The 20090-nt window shown below is 53.7% G+C and overlaps 5 protein-coding genes across 5 annotated transcripts; 2 read left to right on the plus strand and 3 right to left on the minus strand.

Annotated features, from left to right (window-relative positions):
• Nucleotides 1-1570: 1570 nt before the first annotated feature.
• On the minus strand, nt 1571-3053 carry CkaCkLH20_02824 (golgi mannosyltransferase complex subunit; the record flags this gene model as incomplete). Its single annotated transcript, XM_038885543.1, has 3 exons — nt 1571-2234; nt 2286-2568; nt 2627-3053. The coding sequence occupies 3 exons, from the start codon at nt 3051-3053 to the stop codon at nt 1571-1573; spliced, it is 1374 nt and encodes a 457-aa protein (XP_038749474.1).
• A 5199-nt stretch (nt 3054-8252) lies between these two features.
• CkaCkLH20_02825 (uncharacterized protein) lies at nt 8253-11375 on the plus strand (the record flags this gene model as incomplete). Its single annotated transcript, XM_038885544.1, has 1 exon — nt 8253-11375. The coding sequence occupies one exon, from the start codon at nt 8253-8255 to the stop codon at nt 11373-11375; it is 3123 nt and encodes a 1040-aa protein (XP_038749475.1).
• Nucleotides 11376-11748: 373 nt separating this feature from the next.
• On the plus strand, nt 11749-13182 carry CkaCkLH20_02826 (glycoprotease; the record flags this gene model as incomplete). The annotated part of the gene is made up of 1 exon (XM_038885545.1): nt 11749-13182. One exon carries the CDS (start codon nt 11749-11751, stop codon nt 13180-13182), a length of 1434 nt encoding a protein of 477 aa, XP_038749476.1.
• A 339-nt stretch (nt 13183-13521) lies between these two features.
• CkaCkLH20_02827 (proteasome component PRE2) lies at nt 13522-14461 on the minus strand (the record flags this gene model as incomplete). The annotated part of the gene is made up of 2 exons (XM_038885546.1): nt 13522-14241; nt 14321-14461. 2 exons carry the CDS (start codon nt 14459-14461, stop codon nt 13522-13524), a joined length of 861 nt encoding a protein of 286 aa, XP_038749477.1.
• Nucleotides 14462-15146: 685 nt separating this feature from the next.
• CkaCkLH20_02828 (membrane bound c2 domain protein) lies at nt 15147-19748 on the minus strand (the record flags this gene model as incomplete). Its single annotated transcript, XM_038885547.1, has 3 exons — nt 15147-16478; nt 16528-19497; nt 19560-19748. 3 exons carry the CDS (start codon nt 19746-19748, stop codon nt 15147-15149), a joined length of 4491 nt encoding a protein of 1496 aa, XP_038749478.1.
• Between the last annotated feature and the right edge of the window lie 342 nt (nt 19749-20090).

Genomic DNA, 20090 nt, shown 5'->3' on the forward strand with positions numbered 1-20090 from the left:
TGATGGGAATCCACCCGAAAAACCAGCATCAGAAGGATATTCTCCATATCACCGTGCTACAAGCATGCAATCATTGGAGCATTAGATGCCTCGATGAGATATCGGAGACACATGCGCGCAAGGTCTCAGTACCACTCAACGACGCAAGCTCATACTCTCAACCGTATTCCGGCCGGGGAAATGATTACCTCTACTTCAGAGAAAACACCACGATACCCCGCCTGGAGCGCAACAAGATCTCACGCGCGGCAGACTTCGATCGTAGTTGGCAGGGCAGTGCAACCCAGGCAGTTTAGGCAGGCTCTGTCTCGTACCTAGACAACTCGGCTCTGTATAAGCTGTCAATGGAGAGTTAGGTTTCTCATCGAAGAGGAAGCCAGGCAGTTCTGGCAGGTCGGATAGCCTCCCACGGCTATCTGCATAATATGAAACGACGGTCGAATCAAAGGTGCTCTGGAATTCGGCAACCACGATTGTCGGGTGTCTGAATAACTGGGAGCTGGAAGCCTTTATTATTATGCTTGGACAGCATGACCATCTGACTCACACGTATCTGGTGCCAGGAGAAGAGAAGCATAACAGATATAACCCAACAACTACAATAAGCGCCCCTGAACACCATGCACATCCCTTAATCCTCGTGGCTATCGTCGTCCATGTATTCCATATACACTTTGACAGTACGGCCAGCAGGTATCGCCACCCACCACCATTTCGGACCCCGAAATCTAAATCCAACGCAGGGCAGGGAATGCCTGCCCATCACTCGCCACCGAGCTTCACCCGGCCCTTTCGATGTGTCCTGAAGTCGGAACAAGCAAGCAGCCGCATCCTGGGATTTGCGTTAGAGTTGCCGTCTTTGCATTGTGCAGATCGTTTTCAGGTAGATTGACGACAAGCCCGGCTCGGCGGCTCAAAAGCCTTGGCCTGTTAATCAATCAAGCAACAGCAACACTTACATGGGGACATAGAGCTTCCGCGGTTTCATGTTGAAGAGCAGCGCATTAGCAGCACAGCGACTGAAATGCGATGCCTTCATAAAGAACAACAAGTCTGGTACTGAACGTCCTGAGGTCGAAAAAAATTACAAGGTTGTGATTGAACGCCACTGAAATGCAATCTACCTGTGCCACGAACCAAAGAGCCGGCGTCAGCTCTTGATGCCAGAAAATCCAAGAGGCTCTGCTCTGCCAATGCACGCCTGGCGTACAACGTCTAGTGCAACGACAAAAGGTGCATGGTTGAAAAAAAAAGACCATGTTGTACATTCGTCCGATAAATCGTAACCCATACTCCTACCCGTCTTCAATTCCCTCCTTTTTAAATACCGCCATGTCCATATAGCAAGTCGTACTGCCTCCGTCTCGTGTTCGCATCGCTCATGATGCCTGAACATCACAGTCTCCAACACTCCGGGCTCCGCATGCGTATTTCTGTGGTATACAAGATAGGTACCCCTATCGATAAGCAGACGTCGGAAGAGAAACACGGTCGACCAGCCGCTATTAAGTGGTCCAGACAAACGATACGAAACGACGCATCGGGACCAAATCTCGGGGAAAGAGCAATCTCAAAGCTTGACCTTCTGGCCGGTGAGTTTGAACCAGATGACAGCGATGAGGTCCTCTTTGAAGCGCTCCCAGGGGTTGCGGTTCAGGTAATAGCTGAGCTCGCGGTAGTTGTACATTTCTCCCCAGCAGTCGCGACCCCATTCGCAGCCGGCCATGTTGACGACAAAGTCGCGGTCCTTCTGATCGTAATGGATACGAGTGTCGTTTCCATTCTCGGAACAAGCGCCAGGCGGGAAGCTGTTGATCATGCGCTGGGGTAGGAAGGCCGTATGCTTGCGGATCCAGGGCTGTGTCGTGTACATCTGCTCCAGGGCGTCCTGCTCCTTGTGCTCCCACTCCATGTGTTTCTGCTCGTAGGCGACGGGATCCCACCAGACGTCAAGCATGCGATCGGCCCATGCGCTTCTTCTCACGAAGAAGGAGCCTAGGTTGAAGCCGGAGCAGTCCTGAGAAAGGATCAGATTGACAGACTCCGACTTTCCATCGCCGATAGGGCTTCGTGACTCTTCGTCGAGATAGGGATCGGTGAAGGGATGCGATATGTTCAGAGGGTTGTATTCGTTGATGTCGCGGTAGACGTGCGAGCTGATGTCGTTGAAGATGTGGTTCTGCAGGGGGTACGATAGCTCCATAACGTATGTGTTAAGATCCAACCACCAAACCCTGTGGCACGTTGTTAGTCCCTGTTCTCGTCTTGGAAGACACATTGCGTACCATTCAGCCTTGGGGTATTTGCGGAAAGCATGGCGGATGAAGTCAACCTTCTCCCAGCTCTCGCGCCACTCGTGCGCGTAACGCTTCTTGGTGCTCATGTCGACGATTTCGAGGTCGTATCCCCACCGGTACGCATACTTCTTCTTGTTCCGCACGCTGTCTCGCTCAATGGCCCACTCGCGAGCACCCTTCCACTCCATCACTCCGCCGCCAATGTTTGCTGCCAGGATGATGACATGCTTCTGGCCGCCGCCTATCGTTCTTCGCCAGTGGTGAACCAAAGCTGTCAATAGGTTAGCAAGGACGGAAGACTCTGCTAGAAGGGCTCTGACCTGGCGTACGGGTCGTGTAGAAAATCGTAAGCGACAGCAACAACACGAAAAGAAGTAACAGTCGAAACTTCATCTTCCTGCCCATGCGCGCAAAGACGCTCCGTATCCTCCCTGCCAATGGCGCCTTCTGAGCTGCCCATGACCCTCTACCCAACTTCTCCTTCTCTGCGTACTGGCTCTGATTGTTGAATCGTGGCAGGCTACTCGATATGCGGCGCATGTGTCGTGTGAAGAAGCCCTGGTTCTGGGTAGAAAACGAAGGATATCCGTTCATGCCTGCAGACCTCATTTTGGCAGTCTCCCAAGGCATGGATGCCCCGTTGGAACCTGAGAAGTAGCCTTTACTCGGACTCGATCGACCGCTGGTGTTGATGGTCAAGCCAGGGCTTGCCCAGCCGCCCCCAGGTATAGGAGACGGGCTTCGGGAGAGGGACATTCCTGCGGTATTGGGGGTGCCTGCAGGATTCAAAGAACACGAGAAGTCAGCAAGCGGGTCCCATCATTTAGCTGTCCAACCCGTATCTGCGTCGGTGGCATGTCGGTGACTGGGGGGGCCAGAAGACAAAGAGACGGCATAGCATGGAGGTGTGCCACGGACTGGAATGTGGAATGCGCATTGCGGGCGAGGATACAGATACAGATACAGATACAGATACAGACACGATACGGGACCGGAGAAAAAAAAAGGACGTACCTGGAATCGGAGCGAGAGCAGGCTGTTGGCCGTGTCCGTGGCCTTGGACCCCCAGGAATTGAGGAGAGCCACGATCGGGCCCGTCGATGGTGATGGCAAGATTATTCGAGGCAGAGGAACGTCGTCGGTGATGTGAGCGGGCTGGCCTACGTTCGCTAAAGGACGAAGAGGCGGCGTAATTCTGTGATGAATCCAGATTGAAGAATTGATGGGGGTTGTGACCAGATGGCTCTTTAGCCGTCTGGTTACAACGCAGCGCGATAGAGACAGGCAAGATGTGTTCGCTAATGTACGGTATCCGTAGGTAGGGGACCTAAGGGGGTCTCCGTATCCGAAAAAGGGGATGGGGGTCCTCTCCTCTTGTGAAGCAAGCCCAGTCAGTCAAGGGCGAAGGGAGTCTGAGGGTTGTCGTGCAGTAGTAGATATGCAAGCAGTAAGGTAGGTAATCTGTACTGGAGTAACTTTTGGCGGCCCGCGTGAGGCTGTACAGGTCCCCTTTGCCGGGAAGGGTGCTATGGCGAAACGTAAGAGCGCGAGTCTCGGGAGGTTCGAGTGGTTCTGGACGAGGACGCTGTCCAGTCGGCTTCGTTGACAGATCGGGATGGGGGGAGCGAACAGGAGTAAAAAATTATTGGGAGGAGAGCGAAAGTGGAGGAGAGTCGTTTCCCGGCTGGGGTTCTTTTCTGGCAGTCCACCTCAGTCTCTCTGGGCGAGCGATTGGAGGGACCTGAGAGAGGGAAAAGGGCGTTCGCGGTCGCGGCTGCAGCGAACTGGCCTCCTGCTGCCACTGGCACTCCAACACCGGGGAAGGGGGAGGGGCAAGGGGGTTCACTGTCAGTGAGCCAGCCACCAGGCCCTAGGAATTGGGGGGATTAGGTTGGGAATGACAGACAGGACGGGAAGAAATGGAAGAAACCTGACGGGAAGGGAAACAGACGAAGGGAATGGACGTCCGAGGACTTTTTGCACATGCAATGTCTGCTGACTCTTGAAGAAACGAAGGACGCCCGCCTTTTGTGTGATTATTTGGTTTTTGGTCTCGTATCTGCAAAAAGAAATGGGCAAACGGACAAAGCCCTTCCCCCCCTTCTCTTGTCTCTCGACTGCAGCGTCTGTACCTGGGGCCAACCTCACTTCAGTAAGGTTTTCTCGTCGTGGGAATCCCGCCGTCTTTGCGTCTAATCTTTTTTCGGACGGGAGGGTCTCCTTGACTGACGAAGATGGGGTGGCCCGCTGACATTACATCAGGCCCCCTCCACGGCGTCACCTCGTGAAGTATTGGACACATGGCACTGACGCTGGGTTTCTAACGTGTTCCAGGTCTCGTCTACTTGGACAGCCTGTCTTCGAGAAGAATAAACTCACAGGTCCAGAACTTTCTCACATTCTTCCCCCCAAATACTAAATAACGTGGCAGAAGCTATATTATATCCTAGGGTAGCTCCTATAAAAAAGCCTAGTAGTTATTTAACTCTTATATTAACTATAAATTAATACTAAACTTCTACTTATTTATTTACTCCTTTATTATTATAATATAGCTATATTCCCCTTATATTTTATTATAATCTTTAATACTTTTCCCCCCCTTTCTATTAATCTTTTCTTAAGGAGTTAATAAATAATAAGATATTAAGGATAATATTTCTATATTTAATATAAGTTTATATATAGGTATAACTAATAAAATAATAATTATATTACTTATTATTAACTTAAAGATAGTAATATATAGCTAATAGAATATTATAAATTAACTAGTTAATAGTATAATAAGTAATAATAATAATCTTTTAAAGCTATATATTATAGAGGAAAAGTTATATTAATTTACCTTTAAAATAGTAAGACTTTTAGATCTTAATACTTTTATTCTTAAAGAAGAGCTTAAATTAATATATATATTATTTAGCTATTACTAAGTAATTATAGCTATTCTTAAAGTTCTTATAGAGAATATAAACTATTTTTATAATAATAATAATAAGTATTATCTTAAAGTAAAAATTAAAGAGAAAGAGAAATAAAAGAGAAAAAGTTTAATTTATTTTTATTACTTAATAACTTTATTAAATAGAGTATAAAGACCTTAATAGTTAAAGCTATTTATAACTACTTTTTAAGTAAACTCTATACTTAAAGTTTATATTACTTTAGATTTACTTTATAAGTTAAATAGAGTAATTCTATTTTTATATATAGTACTAGGAATAGTATTAATCTTATTACTAAATTAGGTTAGAATATTAGTTATATAGCGTATAAATACGCTTTGCTTATATACCTTAGCTATATTATATCCTGGGAACTTCTTATCTATAAAAAAAACAATAACTGCAGATTAGATTTAGGTTGATGGGCGCGATATTAAGAGTATTGAAGGCGAAGGGATATGCCGAGAGCGACATATGAGTGAGAATGGCGAACCGCGCGATACTGACACCGAGGGATGATTTGACTGATAGCGCAATTGCACTGGTCGAAGCAAGGAGGTGAGAGAAGCAACTAATAAAGCACCTTCTGGCCAAGACACGAACGACAGGCCATTTCTCTGCGGGCGGATTCCCTACCTAGCTACCACACCAGCTCGCTGCACATTGGCGACTCAGGCTCAATTGGCGAGCCGCCATTGGAGCGCCGAGGGATCTCGCATTCTCTGAGCTGAGATTCTAGTGGATGTCGGATAACATTGGGCTGCTTCTTGTCATTAGTGTCCTGCGGGCTGAAATTCGAGGTTCGAAGTCATCACAGCCGTACAAGACACGGGAGGATAGCCGTACCATCAGCAACCGTTTTGTCTCGTGTCGGGCGAGGTCTCGTGATGGTGTTCGGATGGGTGCTTAGGATGAGGACGTGAAATTGCCCGTCCTAGAGGCGCTCCTCACCACCCACACACCGCAGTTCTTAACATGTTTGATCCTCCCGGATAGAGATGTCTTCTAGATCGAAGCGGAGCTGACCCCTCCCCTCGCCCTCTCTGGTCCGAATTTTAATTTAACAACGCTGTTTCGGTGACACCAACAACCCTGGGTCTCCTGGTCAGCGACTCGCACTCTTGGGGACAATGGGAAGAATGTCAAGGGCAACTCCACAACCAACAGCGCCCTATCGAAATAGCACTCCCTCGAGGGCGGCGCTTCCGAGGACATTAGACAACGACTAAAAAGGCGTCGACTAGCCTTCCATGCCGTTGACGAGAACAAAGAGATTTGAATAATCTCAAACGCTCCGACTCCAACGCTCTTCTTCTCTTTTCTCTGTGTCGCCTCGTTTTTCCACACGGCAACTTTTGCCAATTTCTCCGTCTAATCCGTCGCGAAGCACCTGTGCACAGCCACTTATGCCGCTGTCCGCCTGTCGAGAACCTGAGACCGGACGCGTCGGGATCCTCCTCATCATCCAAGGCCAAGACAGGTCCCAGGGCCGCGGGAAATAAGGGCGGTTTTGGTTGGCGTGCAGTCGTCCTAGATACGTAAGATGGGATGGCAACTGGGACGTATGTGTTCTTATGTTACGTACGTGCCATGCGAAAATTCTGTGATCGATAAGACGTGATACCTACTGGTAGCGAGCTCGACCGCTTGTGATGCCAGCGGCTCGTACGGGCGCGCTGTCTTTCTCTCCAACTTCATGCTGGCCTCATTTCTGACAGCTCATCCGATGTGTCGCAGAACATTGAGCAGCAAGGGGAACATTGATCGAATGGATAAATCGCTCAATTCGCTACCTTTGTGCAAGGGCTTCTCGAGGAAAGAAAATTGGTGATGCGGTCGAGACATTTCTCAACGCCTATCCAGTCAGTAAGGTCTCGTGGCCTGTTCGGGATTCTGACTTGAGACTGCCGACGACGCGGAAGCGGCCTTCGATGGCTTCGAATAGCCTGGCCTATCTGCACATCTGGAGGTAAGGTACTCTGTAGAGGTGAAAGATATGGCAGCAAGGGGCAAAGGGATACACGACTCGGCCGGGAGTGCGGCAGCCTCCCGAGTGCTCACCCGGATGTGATCCAGACCTGTCTCGGCCCCCACTGCGCCGACCACAGGGAGACCAGACACCGGACTTGGTATGGATTAGGTAAGAAATCCATCATGTCAGCCGGGTACGCTGTCACGCACGAGCCATTCGACTCATCGCGCTTTCTCAACTCAACCTCAACTTCACTTTTAGCAACACAATATCGCCCATCGTAGCCCAGCCAGGGACTGATTCGACCTCGCGAGACGAGACCGTTGTCGGCTCCCCAACTTCCTGCAAAACCGCGAATTCGTGCAGGCCTCCACCAACCGCGGCCAAATGACTGGCCAGCAGTGCGGTCGCTTGTGCAGGCCCGAGAGCTGGTCAGCGGCACCATGGCCAATCACATCTTCGCGATGGCCAACTGGGCGCCTACCTCATACTGCAACTGCAGTGTCCAGCCAAACACCGTGAAGCCCAGTCATGACCCATGGATATTCCAAAGTCGCCTCGTGCTCGATCTCCCCAGTCATATAATGATGCTAATCACTCCTGCCGCGCTGATGTGCTCCCTCTTGATTGTTTCGTATTTTCCACGGTAGTAGACGCAGCTCTGGTGGATGGTGACCTGGTTTCCGATTTCCTTGTCTCTGGTGCGCGTATTCACAACTCATTCTCGAGTATTCCTTTGGAACGTTCCATTGTCTATCGTTTCAGCGCTCCTTCCGACCTTTCACTTCCTTCCCTCTTTCCACTTTTTTCTTCCTAATCCCCAATCACCCTCTTTGACCACTCACAACCATCACATTGTCTCTACTCGACTGGCTTCGAAGACAAAGATTTTTGGTTTCGAAGTTACAAACCTTGTAGTCGTATCATTTTTCGCGACTCAGTATCCAGTCACTCTCTTACAGGAAACTCGGAATTGTTTGGATCAGAGTGTTTACATCATCACTTGCACATCTCACTCTATACGGCAACATCATCATGGCTTCACAAACAGCCCCGACGCCATCGCGGCAAATAACCGAACGCCGAACACAACAAGAGAGAGAAGATTGGGAGGACTGGGAAGATGACGATGTTGTAACACCCATCATGGACGACGAAGAGGAACTCATCACGAATAAGTCGGCTGCGCCCAGCCCACTGCGACCAATGAAGTCATCGTCGACCAGATACTCGCAGTCCCGGTACTCCGTTCAAAAAATCAGACGCCTCAAATCTCGACAACGTCAGAAGGCTCAAAATGCGAAAGCCGGGATCAAGCTGGTGACGGACATGACGGCCTTGAGGCAACAGCAAGCCGCCCAGAACGGCAGCCCTCAGATACCTCACCCCAAGTTTGTTGATGCTGCAGCACTGCGAGCTTTGGAGGGTGAGCCCAACTCTGCTTCAGTCGGCAATTGGAACTGGTTGAAGAAGAAACCGTGGGACTCAAATAACAACTCGCCTGCTTCAAGCGGCAAGTCTCCCCAAAGTGCCACCCGCAGTACTCGGCAACAAGACCTTTCACCGAACGACCGCCCCATTGTCATTGGGATTGCCTTGCCATCGGATATGGCCAACCGAGAAATCAGCCCCCAAACAGCTGTTCTGGAGACTCCCCATGACCTGCCACCCAGATACAACAAACAGCCTACCACAAGCCCAAACACCGTCACTCCCTTGACTCCTTCTCAACAAAGATCAGTTTGGAGCCCCGACACGCCAGACTCTGCAAACTCTTTCAAGGCTCCGCGAGCGACCTCCAGCATCTACTCACAGGCCACTGGTCTGGGTGTCCGTGTCGCTCATGACGCACCCCCAGTTCCCTCTGTGCCCTCCACCTACAAGCAGCAAGAAAGGGTGGTCAGCATTGTTCTCAAGGACAATGAAGACGACGACGATGATGGAGGCAGCCCTTGCACTTTGTTCGAGGAGGATGGTGCGGCTTCCAACCGGCGAAAGTCGGTCAAGGCCAAGGAGGTATCAAAGAGCCCTGGAAGTGCTGAGACCCAGACCCGTGGTTGGTGGGATCATGTCACGACCCCATTTATGGACAGGAAGAGCCCCATCGCCACATTCAAGAATGAATCACAGCCAGTCAAACAAACACAACACGACGACTGGTGGAGTGAAAAGGAGTCGAAGGTCGCATCACCCAAAACTACATCAACGGAGCCCACAATTGTCAAGACTGTGGAAATCCAGCAAGTTGTTGTTCAGAAACCCGGTCTACCTTCATCGCCTAAGCCATCACCGCGAAACATCCAAGCTCCGATTGTCAGAGTTCCTACACCCAGGCGAAGTCCATCACCACTCATGGACCGTCGCGAACCTTCCCCAGCGTTATCGTCTCGTTCAGCCACACCGAGACTGCAGGTTCATTCAGAGAAAGTTCCCATCCCCGAGCCCAGCCCGGCGCCGTCCGAACAACCTCCCCCATACTCGCCTCCCCAACAGCAAAAGGCTGTCAGATATCGTGCCGTCTTCCCTGCAGGTCATCCACTTCAATCGCTGTACCCGCCCTCTCCGGGTCCTATTTCGCCCGCTATCAACGGAACTATGAGCTCTCAGGGCGGCATCAGCATGACCGACATTCCTCTCACACCAGCCCCGAGAGACACAACTCCAGATGGGCAACACCGCCTACCGGACAGGGTCGCTGGTACATATGTTCCTCAAGAGCACTTCCTTGCTGCGTCTGGTGATGCTCATCGGATAGAAAGACAGCGTCGCCGCCATGAGAAGGAGGAGGTTGTTGCTCGTAAGGCCGGAGGCTTCTGGAAAGGTCGAGGATGTGTCCCCGCAAGTGGGTGCTATGGCCGCCGTGGCAGAGAAGGTCGCAAGAGAAGACGAGTGTGGTTGGGAGTATGTGGTGGCATTCTTGCCGTCATTCTGATCATCGTTCTTTGCGTAACGCTCATCCCAAGAGGCGGCGACGCTCCTCAAATCGACAGCATCTTCGTCAACCTCACAAACTTCCCTCCAATGCCGACTGGAGTTCTCTCTATGGTCGGACCCGACAACACCGCGGCCGTTACCGGCTGTAGCAGCCCCTCGACTGTCTGGAGTTGCGCTCTGCCAAAGGAGGAGCATGATTCAGTGGCACCTTACCGCCCGAATCAACCGACTTTCATCATGCAGATTCAGTGGGATAACAGCACCCGGAATCTGTGGAACGTGCCTAATGGCGAGATTCCTCGACCTGGCTCGAAGATCAAGAGAGACAGTGAAAAGCAAGGCAGTCTGATTGCCCGAGCTGGTTCGTTCATCCGAAGGCAGAACCCGGCTTTTAAGCCCAGTCCCGCCGCGCCGAAGTTCCAAGAAATGTACTTCCTCGGAAACACCACAGATGGCATCGTCTCCGATGAGAAGGGCGGCGAACCGACTCCTTTCTACCTCAGCATGCTGAAGTCCACCAACGACACAGTGGGACCAAATGCCATGGATAAGCGCCAGAGCTCAGGGGATTCGTCAGGTGGCATCTCTGTCAACCTCCCGCCGCCCGATCTTGAAGCCGACGGTACCGGCGCCCCCGCTCAACTATTCCCCCACGCCGTTCAACAACCAGTCCGCCTCTACGATCGTGGCCTTCCCACCGAACACTACGGCTTCTACACCTACTTCAAGCGCACCATCTACCTCAAGTCCGTAACCACGCTCAACGGCACCGACGATGAGAGCGACGTCCCCCTAGACAAGGACGGCGGTTCCCGCAGGAGCGAGGCTAAGTTCCTCGTGACGTGGTCCCAGACCCGTTTCCTCGTGCAAATCTGGACGCGGTCCGAGAACACCACGCAGCTGCTGGGCAACCGCGATGGCGCGGACGAGGACAACATGATCGCGGAGAGGCCTGGCACGATGCCGTATCCCGTCACGATCAAGACGGACACTCACGGCGGACAGTCCGGCGAGAAGTTCGTCTGGCACTGGCCCGTCAATGACAGGCAGGGCATTGACACGAGCAGCCCTAAGTTGTTGCCGAACGACCTCGGTTTCGGAGGCACGAGAGTGAACCCGCGCAGGAATGAAGATATGAGTTTCGGAGGGCAAGATGGTGGTACCGGTGGATGTCGCTGTGAGTGGGCGAACTTCATTGCCAGGAGGGATAGCAGCAGCGCTTAAGCTTGGTGAGGATGGATGAGTTTTACGATAAGCAGCAGCGAATTTGGGCATGAAATGAATATGGATATGGGATACGGGAAGGACTCACTCAGCATTGGCATTCTAGGAAAACATGGGTTACGGAGGAAATGATATCAAAAACATGCGCATTAGCATCTCTGCATAGTTTCTTAATCAGAAATCATATAGTACAAGCTCATTCAAACACATTCGAGATGCGAGTCGGCTGCGAGCTCGGTGTGGACCGTGTCAGTCGGTGAACCTCGGTGTGACACCCGATAAGATAAGAGCTCCAAACTTTCCCCCCGATCCTCCCGCATCTCACCCCATCACCTCCTCGAATCTCACTTCCCCAAACACGCCAATAACCTCAATGCGCCCACCACGAACCCTCATACAATGGCGCCCACTTCTCCTCCGCCACCCGCCAGCCCGGCTGCGGCTCTTCCAACACAACCCCCGCCGTAATCTCCTGACCCTCGCCATCGAGACATCATGCGACGACACCTGCGTCGCCGTCCTGAGCAAGCACTCCTCCCGCGCAACCCTCCACTTCAACCGCAAGATCACCTCCGACCACCGCGCCTACGGCGGCGTCTGGCCCCCCGTCGCCCTCCGCTCCCACGACGCCTCCCTCGCACCCCTCATCGCCGAGTCCCTCTCCCACCTGCCCCCAGCCACGGCACTACCGACCACAGATAATGACAACACCCTCACGATCTCGGGCGTGGCCCGCCAGAAACCGGACTTCGTCGCCGTCACCCGCGGCCCCGGCATGTCCGCCAACCTCGCCACGGGCCTCTCGGCAGCCAAGGGCCTCGCCGTCGCGTGGGGCGTGCCCCTCCTCGCCGTGAACCACATGCAAGCCCACGCGCTCACCCCGCGCCTCGTCGCCGCCCTCGCCGGCAAGTCCAAGACGACGACGACGATGACAGACGAAGACGACGACAACCACCCGGCGTTCCCCTTCCTCACCCTCCTCGTCTCCGGCGGCCACACCCAGCTCGTCCACTCCAGCTCCCTCACAACCCACCGCATCCTCGCCAACACGATCGACGTCGCCGTCGGCGACGCCCTCGACAAGGCCGCCCGCGACATCCTCCCGCCCGAGATACTCGCCGCGCACGGGGACGTCATGTACGGCGCGCTGCTCGAGCGCTTCGCCTTCCCACCTGATGGCACGAGTGCGGGAATAGACCAGACCAACCCGGCGGACTACGACTACGAATACACCCCGCCGGCCCGCCGCGCGGACGAGGTCCTGACGGTCTGCGCCCCGGCGCCGTACACCTGGAAACTGACCCCTCCAATGCAGCGCTCGCGGCAGCTCGTCTACGCCTTCGCCGGCTTGGGCAGCCAGCTGCGCAGGGTCGCCGAGGCGGGCGGCGCGGACATGACGCTCGACGAGCGGCGGGCTCTGGCGCGGGCCGCGATGCGGTTGATCTTCGAGCACCTCGCCAGCCGTGTCTTCATAGCCCTCGACGCGGAGCCGGGGCTGAAGGACGGGCTGAGGACGCTGGTCGTCAGCGGCGGCGTCGCGAGCAACCGGTTCCTGATGCACGTGCTGCGCGGGATGCTCGACGCCCGCGGGTTCGGGCACGTCGAGGTCACGGCGCCGCCGGCTGCGCTGTGCACCGACAACGCGGCCATGATTGCGTGGACCGGCATGGAGATGTACGAGGCCGGTTGGGAGACCGCCTTGTCTGTATCATGTTTGAAGAAGTGGTCTGTTGATCCCGCGAGTGACGAAGGTGGTATCCTTGGCATTGGCGGCTGGCTGAGAAGGGATAGAGAAAAGTCATCATGATACCCCCATTTTTAGACTGTAAATCACCTGTAAAAAACCACCTGTGCAACACTGTAAGATCATAAGAATGCACTTGTATCATGGTCTAGTTTACAATTTACAAAGCATCCGCATCCGTATTCGATGCCGATGTCCTAAAGGAAAGGCTAGCCAGCTCATATCCGTCTCCTCAGACGTTCTCCTCTACCGGCTGCAGCCATTGGATCCGTTCTCAACCGCCCGAAACTCTTATTCGGGGTGAACAGGCCGTCCTTGCTGATTCCTCGCGGATGGGAGCACCGAGAGCCACCGCCGTCCACCCTGTGCGTTGTCATCATCGTCAATCGTCCGCGCCGTGTTCTACTCCAAGTCGGCCGTGACGTTGGTGAACTCTCCCTTCTCCAGCTTCGTCTTCCAGAAAATGGGGTTCGTGTCGTTGAAGCCGTGCTTGACCCAGCCCTCCTCCTTGACGTGGTAGAGGTTGATGAAACCACCAGAGAAGGCATCACGGTGGGTGGCAGCCAGGATACTTCGGCTGCCGAGGTCGAGAGCCTCCTGCTCCGTCAGGTCGTAGCGGTACTCGGCGTCGAGCACACCGTAGGCGAAGGTCTGACCACTGCCAACGCAGAAGAGGTTGCCCGCGAGGCGGGTGCCGTCTGAGTCGACGTAGTAGAGCGCGGGTCCCTCCTCCTTGGTGACACCGGCACACATGGTGCCCATGCTGAGGCCCATACCCTTGTACGAGTAGACGAGGTTGGCGAGGATCTTGGAAGCGGCGGCGACCGAGATGCGGCGCTTGTGACGGAGCTCGTGGAGACGGCACTGCATACCGAGCCAGGCGAGCCAGTACTGGCAGTCGGCTGCACCACCGGCCATGGTGCCGAGCAGCTTGTCGTTGATCTCAATGACCTTCTTGACTGTTTGCGAGGCGATCCAGTTGCCGGCGGTGGCACGGGAATCGGTGGCGACGATGATGCCGCCCTGGAAGCGGAAGGCGAGTGTCGTCGTTCCGTGAGCGATCTTGATGGGGCAGTCGGGGTTGGAGCGGTCGTCTGTTGCTGCGCGGAGCCAGGAGGAGGGCTGTCATGAGGGGGCGGGGATATCAGTGACATTGGTTTCTTTTGGCGACGAACAGGGAGGGAAGGAAATTGGAACTCACATGTGCGACAGGGGGCATGGCGAACTTCAACGACAGAGGCGGCGCCTCGCCCAGGAGCTCGAGATCCTCCTGCTCATCGTCCCGGAAGGTGTTGTGTTGCTCGTACGCCGGGCGGCTGTACTTGGCCACGAGGCTATCCATCTCGACGATCGGGTGAGGTGGGATTGATGGGTTTCGTTGGATTAGAGGTGTGTTGTATCGTGATCGTCAATTCTCGTCGTCTCGCTGGGGGTGGTTGTGTATTGGTTGTGGTGAGGTCGGCGTTGGAATGGACGATGGGGCTCTTTGTGGTCGACTTGGGGAGCCAGCTCAGGCAGCTCCATGCTCGCGTCACGGACAGCTTCAGCAGGGAAAGTGCGTAGCTGACTGATGCCTTGTTGCCTTATTCGGATTGGCCCTTGCTGCAGGTACGGAGCGTCCGTGCACGGTTGATTATATAAGCACACTTCGTCTTCAAGAGCAATTATAAGTGTTCTCTTCACGTGTGGTTATTTTCAATTTGATTTGGATATGAACAATTGAATTCCATTAATTGCATCCTAATTACCAGAAATATGCTACCGGCAAATGTTACTGCCAGGTGCTTGCGACGTTCTGCCTGCCTTATTCGCCACCGTCCTTACCCGTCCTTCGAGGCCCTCCGACTCCGTATGCCCTCCAAAAAGATCAGAAGAAGAAATGAGATTCCGCCAGCGAATGAATTTCGCCATTCAATGGCATGGAGGTATCTGAAAGCAATGGGAAGCTTTTGATTTAAAGAAAACACACTGGTAGGATATGCAAACGAAATGCAATCTTCGGACCGTAAACGCAATCCGAGGTGGGATCAAGTAGGGGTGCCCTCCCTGCTGCGGCTCTCTCTCTTGCCCATGAAGCTTCGGCGAACGATCGACTTGGGGCTTCCAGGCTCCAGAGAGCTTTCCGAGGGGATAAAGCTGCTCTTGATGACAACCGTTCCACTTCCGACTTTGATCTCCTTATCGGCTCCGGCGCCACTCTCATCAACGAAGTAGAGAGCTTCGCCCAAGTCGTCGTCATTCTTGAACGTATGTTCACCCTTGGCCTCAATCTTGAATTGTGTGTCGGCGGTGCAAGTGCACTTGAAGGTTTCGTTGTACCTGAAGAAACCAGTGGCGTCCTTGTGATGCTTAGTCTTGCCGATGGTCTTGGCCTTAGGTGTCAACTGGGTGATGACAATGTACAGATCTGTCGACGGAGGGAAGCCGGTCGCTGAGACGACCGTGAAGGAAGCGGATCCAGAGCCAGGGGAGCCAGGGTTCAAGCTATGAACAGAAGCTGCGCCGTTGCTCTTAGTTCGATGATGGCCCAAAGTCGATCCATTGCCGTTGGAGGTGCCTGGTCGTGTGTCTGGAGACTCGCTGCCATCCGAGGTAGAGAACCCAGTCGCTCGCTTGAGGCCAAGACCAGGAGTCGGGCCAGGCGGGCTGCCTCCATTCTCAACAATAGTTGGAATATCCGTGAAGCTTGATGAATGTCCATCGGAGTCATCATCCTTTCTCGAAAACAAGCCACGCTTGAGGAACGAGGCGCCCTTTCCAACGCCGTGGCCAACTGCACCACCAACCTTGATAGGTGCACCCACAACACCCGTGACAATTCTGCCGGGGGCCGCGAAGGTTCCGGAGAAGGTGGACGTGCCTTGTCGTGTACGAGTGACGTACGAGGGCCTGAAGAGCATCCTCAATCTCACCGTACCCGACTTGCCGTCCAGGATCAGTCGGCTCTCGCTTGGTCTGAAAGGATCCAGCTGCTCAAGATTGATGTCGGCAGCGCCGAGGAAATCCGGCTTGTCGGCAAAGTCGTAATCCCAGACAGTGACCTTGAACTTTGCGGCTGTTCTGGACGGTACGGGGACTTCGAAGAACTCGTTCCAAGCGGGATGCAAAGTCTTCTTCTGGACCTTGGTCTTGTACACGTCCTCGCCGTTAAGCTCGAACTTGCAGTACGGGTCGCTCTTGCCATTGGAGTCTGCTGAGGGGAGATCCTGTGCATCCAGCACATCGACACGAAGAGTTCCCATGTTGTTGATACTCTCGCTCGGGTCGAGTTGCATCTTCACAGGAATGTACTTGAGGCTGACCCTGACACTGCTAGGCCTGTTCTCCTTATCCTTCAGCTTGAGGATCGTGGGGTTGTTCTACTTTCAGTTAGTAATGCGTCACCTTGGATTGAGAGGGTTGACTTACCAGGCACTGCTTCAATGTGTCCAATGTGTTGCCCTGCAGCTTGGCAATCGTGTGGTCCTTGTCCTTCTCGCTGCCCTCAATCTTGTCGCCCTTTTCGCGGACCTTGAGGGTCAATCGAGAGAAGTCGAGCTCACGAATGAAGCAGTCGCCGATTTCCTCGAAAGTGTGCTTCTTGTGCTTGGCCACTGATGACGTGTAAGAGGGGAAAGCCATGTCATCAACCCACACCTCTAGATGCGTGTTGTGCTCCGGCATTTCGGCTTCCATCAGCTTGAAGATCAAAAGACCAGATTCGTACTTGAGAAGTTCTTGAGGAGACAGCCTGATCTTAGGAGGACCGCTCTCATCCTTGGACTTCCTGGGCATGGTCGGTGAAACCGGTGTGACTGGAGTCTTGGGCGGGCTCGGTTCAAGTTCAGCCCCGCTCTGCCTCTTCTCCTCCTTCTTCTGTTCGATGGCAGCAAACTTGCCAGCATCAGCGGAACGGGTCGTGCCATCGGCCGGCTTCTCAATCGGTTGAGCCTCTTCCTCTTCCTCCTCATCTTCAGGGTCGGCGATGTTGAGGCAGGGGTAGAACGCCACGTTGTAGGTCAACATGCCCTTGGCAATACCCTTACCATGGAGCTGCAGGCCTCCCTGCAAAAGCTTCTTCTGATCGTGCACATTGTATTCTCCATTCTCCGCTTGTGAGATGTAGTCACCTGCGAAGACCTCAAACAGACCTAAGCTACGGTCTTTGCCCATCTTCTCCGAGTCCATCACCTCAACAGCTAGTCTTTCGCGAGCAGAGTGAACCGGAACGTAGAGAACCTCGTCGAACTCGGGGTCCAGAGTATTCTTGTGGGTAACAGTGCGCGCCTTCTCGATGCCAGATAGGAGTACTCTGACGTATGGGTCAGATTTGCCGAGCGTCTCAAAGTTGCGAAGGTCACGGGCGTGCTTGAAGTGGAAGCGCATGACACCAACAGGAGTGACATAGCCACCGGTGCCACCAGCGATACCAGACAGAGCAACAGGCTTCCACTGCGCCATCATCTTGACACGACCAGTCTGGACGCCGGATAGATGGAACCATTCTTGGCCCTTCTCCATGCACTCCATCATGTCTTCCAGTTTGATCTGGTACTTGCCGAGGACCTGGTCGCCTGTGAGGTCACGGTCGTCCTTGATGGTCACTCCAAGCTTAGCGTTCTTCCTGTCCGTGATAAGCATCTCCTTAGATCCGTTGTCCCAAATAGGATTGTTCGTCCTCTTGAGCTTCTTGGTGTGGTGGATATCCCTGCCATTGAGATGCAGCGTCGCGTAAGGATTGAGAAGACCGACAAGACTCTTGGTGCCGTCCAAATCCTTGGCCTGTTCCACAGTGAACCTGAGGATACCAGTGTTGGACTCCGGGGGAGGCTCCAGAGTGCCGTCCTCCAACTTCTTGGGCTCCAAAACGGGGAAGAAACGGACGTCGCAAGAGACAAAACCACGGGCCTTGCCGTCGGCGATCACTTCCAGATGCTCGTTCTCGTGAACAGCCAATTCCTCCAGGTTTTCAAGGGCGAAAGATGCGACACCGAGCTCCTTGTGCTTCCTGAAGTCATTGTAGTCGAATACTTGAATATCGAGCGAGTCGTTGAAAGAGGTGATGATGATGTAGTGAGTCTCGTTCCAGCGCGGGTTCGATGTGTCCTTGACATGCTTCGTCTTAGCAAGCGGCTGGCGACGGTTCAAGGTCACCACGGCGTAAGGATCCGGGGAGCCAGAGAAGTTGTCGGGGTTCTTTAGACCCTGAGCACCGTGAAGCGTAACGGCGACCACACCGATAGCCTGGTCAACCGGAGTGCCGGCGAGCATCTTGGCAACCTCAATCGGGAACACGTTGGGCGCATACATCATGGGAGCCAGGTTGCCGTGAATCTGCTCGAGAATGAAAGATTCAAGTCCAGGAATGAAGTTGATGTCAAAACCAAAGGTCTCGCCTCCAAGAGGCTTGCAGACGTAGTCGATCGTTGGCTTTTCCAAGAAGCACATCTCCACCTTCTCAACGTGAGGGAAAGGGATTTGAAGCTTGATCTTCAGTTGCATGATGCCCGAGAATGCCATGTCTTCGACGATAACGTCGAGACCCTTGCTGATCATTGCTTTTCCAACTCTGATCTCCAGAACAACCTTGGGATTGACCTTGTTCTTGATCTGCTTGTAGGTCATGTCGGCCGTGTCATTGGGGGTGAAGCTAAACTTCCAATCCATGATGACGGTATCGTCACCAGCCTGGGGGTACGTCTTGACATGCTCCATCCTGGGCGGTTTGGAGCCCAAAGTGAACGTCTTGAGCTTCAGGCTGTCCAAGAAAGCGGGCGTAGCAGAGCTCAGAACCTGATCAACGGAGTTGATGATCGTTTGGGCGAGGACCGGTTGGTAAATGGGCCAGAACTTCAACATAAACGAGTTGATCCACTCCAGAGACTCAACCTCCGTCTCAAGCTTCTTCAAGGACAGCTCTCGGTTGATGTCGTCGCGAAAATTGCGCCGGACTCGACGGATTGAGGTGCGGTAGTAGGTCGAGCAAACGGCCATGAGAATGAAAACCCAGCCAAGGCCACCGCCCAAGACTGCTACCAACCAGGAGGAGATGCAGGCAAAGACAATGATTGCGGCATTGTGGTACCAGTCACCGTAGAATTTGTCGGGGATGTTGCTCTCGAGCCAGGTGGAGTGATCAAGCAGACTCAGGCTCTCGTGGACCTCGTCTTTGGGCCAACCGAACTTGGGGGCCCAACCAGTTCTACTGAAGGGCTCCTCCTCCTGGCCGTGAGGATCTCCGCCTGACTTGATCGTCTTTCCGTCCTGGTCTTTGACGACTTCGATGGCGCCAGCCTTGGTGGGTTCGGGGAGGTCGGTAACAGGCTCGCTCGAATCGGGGACATCGGTGACGACTGAGATTCCCTTGGACCGTTGGGAATGGAAGCCGGGCGGCACAGCCTGTCAAAACGTGGTCAGCCCAAGCCCGAAATCGAATAGAAGGTTATTCGCGCAAAACTCACAGCTGCGGCTTGGCGGCGCTTCTCTTCGGGACTCGCGTCCGGGTCGAAAGTGAAGGCGGTGATGCCAGCCTTTTTGGACTCCTCCACAATCTTCTTCTGAGCATCATCGGCGGAGACGTTGGTCTCAGGGTCCTGGGCAGCCTCGACGACGCCCTGGACCTTGAGCTCGCTCTTTTCGAGGGAGGTCATTTCGCCGCAGCTGCGGTTGCGACGTCGAGGTCAATTGACAAGGCACTCAGCTCGCAATTCCGTGTTGACGCATGAAGGGTCGTGGATTTCGCGATGGATGACGTGCACCGGCAATATGGTCGGGTCGGGTTTCCTCTCGGGGACGGCAGGGAAGAAATAATAGAAATGGGGAAGGGGAATCGGAATCGGAATCGAGGGTCTCAGGGAGGGTCTCGGACTAGAAACAGACGATTGATATGATGGGCGAAGAAAGGGGAATAAGGACGGGAGGGAGTGAACGGAGGAAAGGCCGAATTGTGGCTGGTCGACCAGTAGTTGGGCACTAGTGTACTAGTGGTGAGA

Source organism: Colletotrichum karsti (genome assembly GCF_011947395.1).
Source record: "Colletotrichum karsti strain CkLH20 chromosome Unknown Scaffold6, whole genome shotgun sequence".
NCBI classification, from domain to species: Eukaryota; Fungi; Ascomycota; class Sordariomycetes; order Glomerellales; family Glomerellaceae; genus Colletotrichum; species Colletotrichum karsti.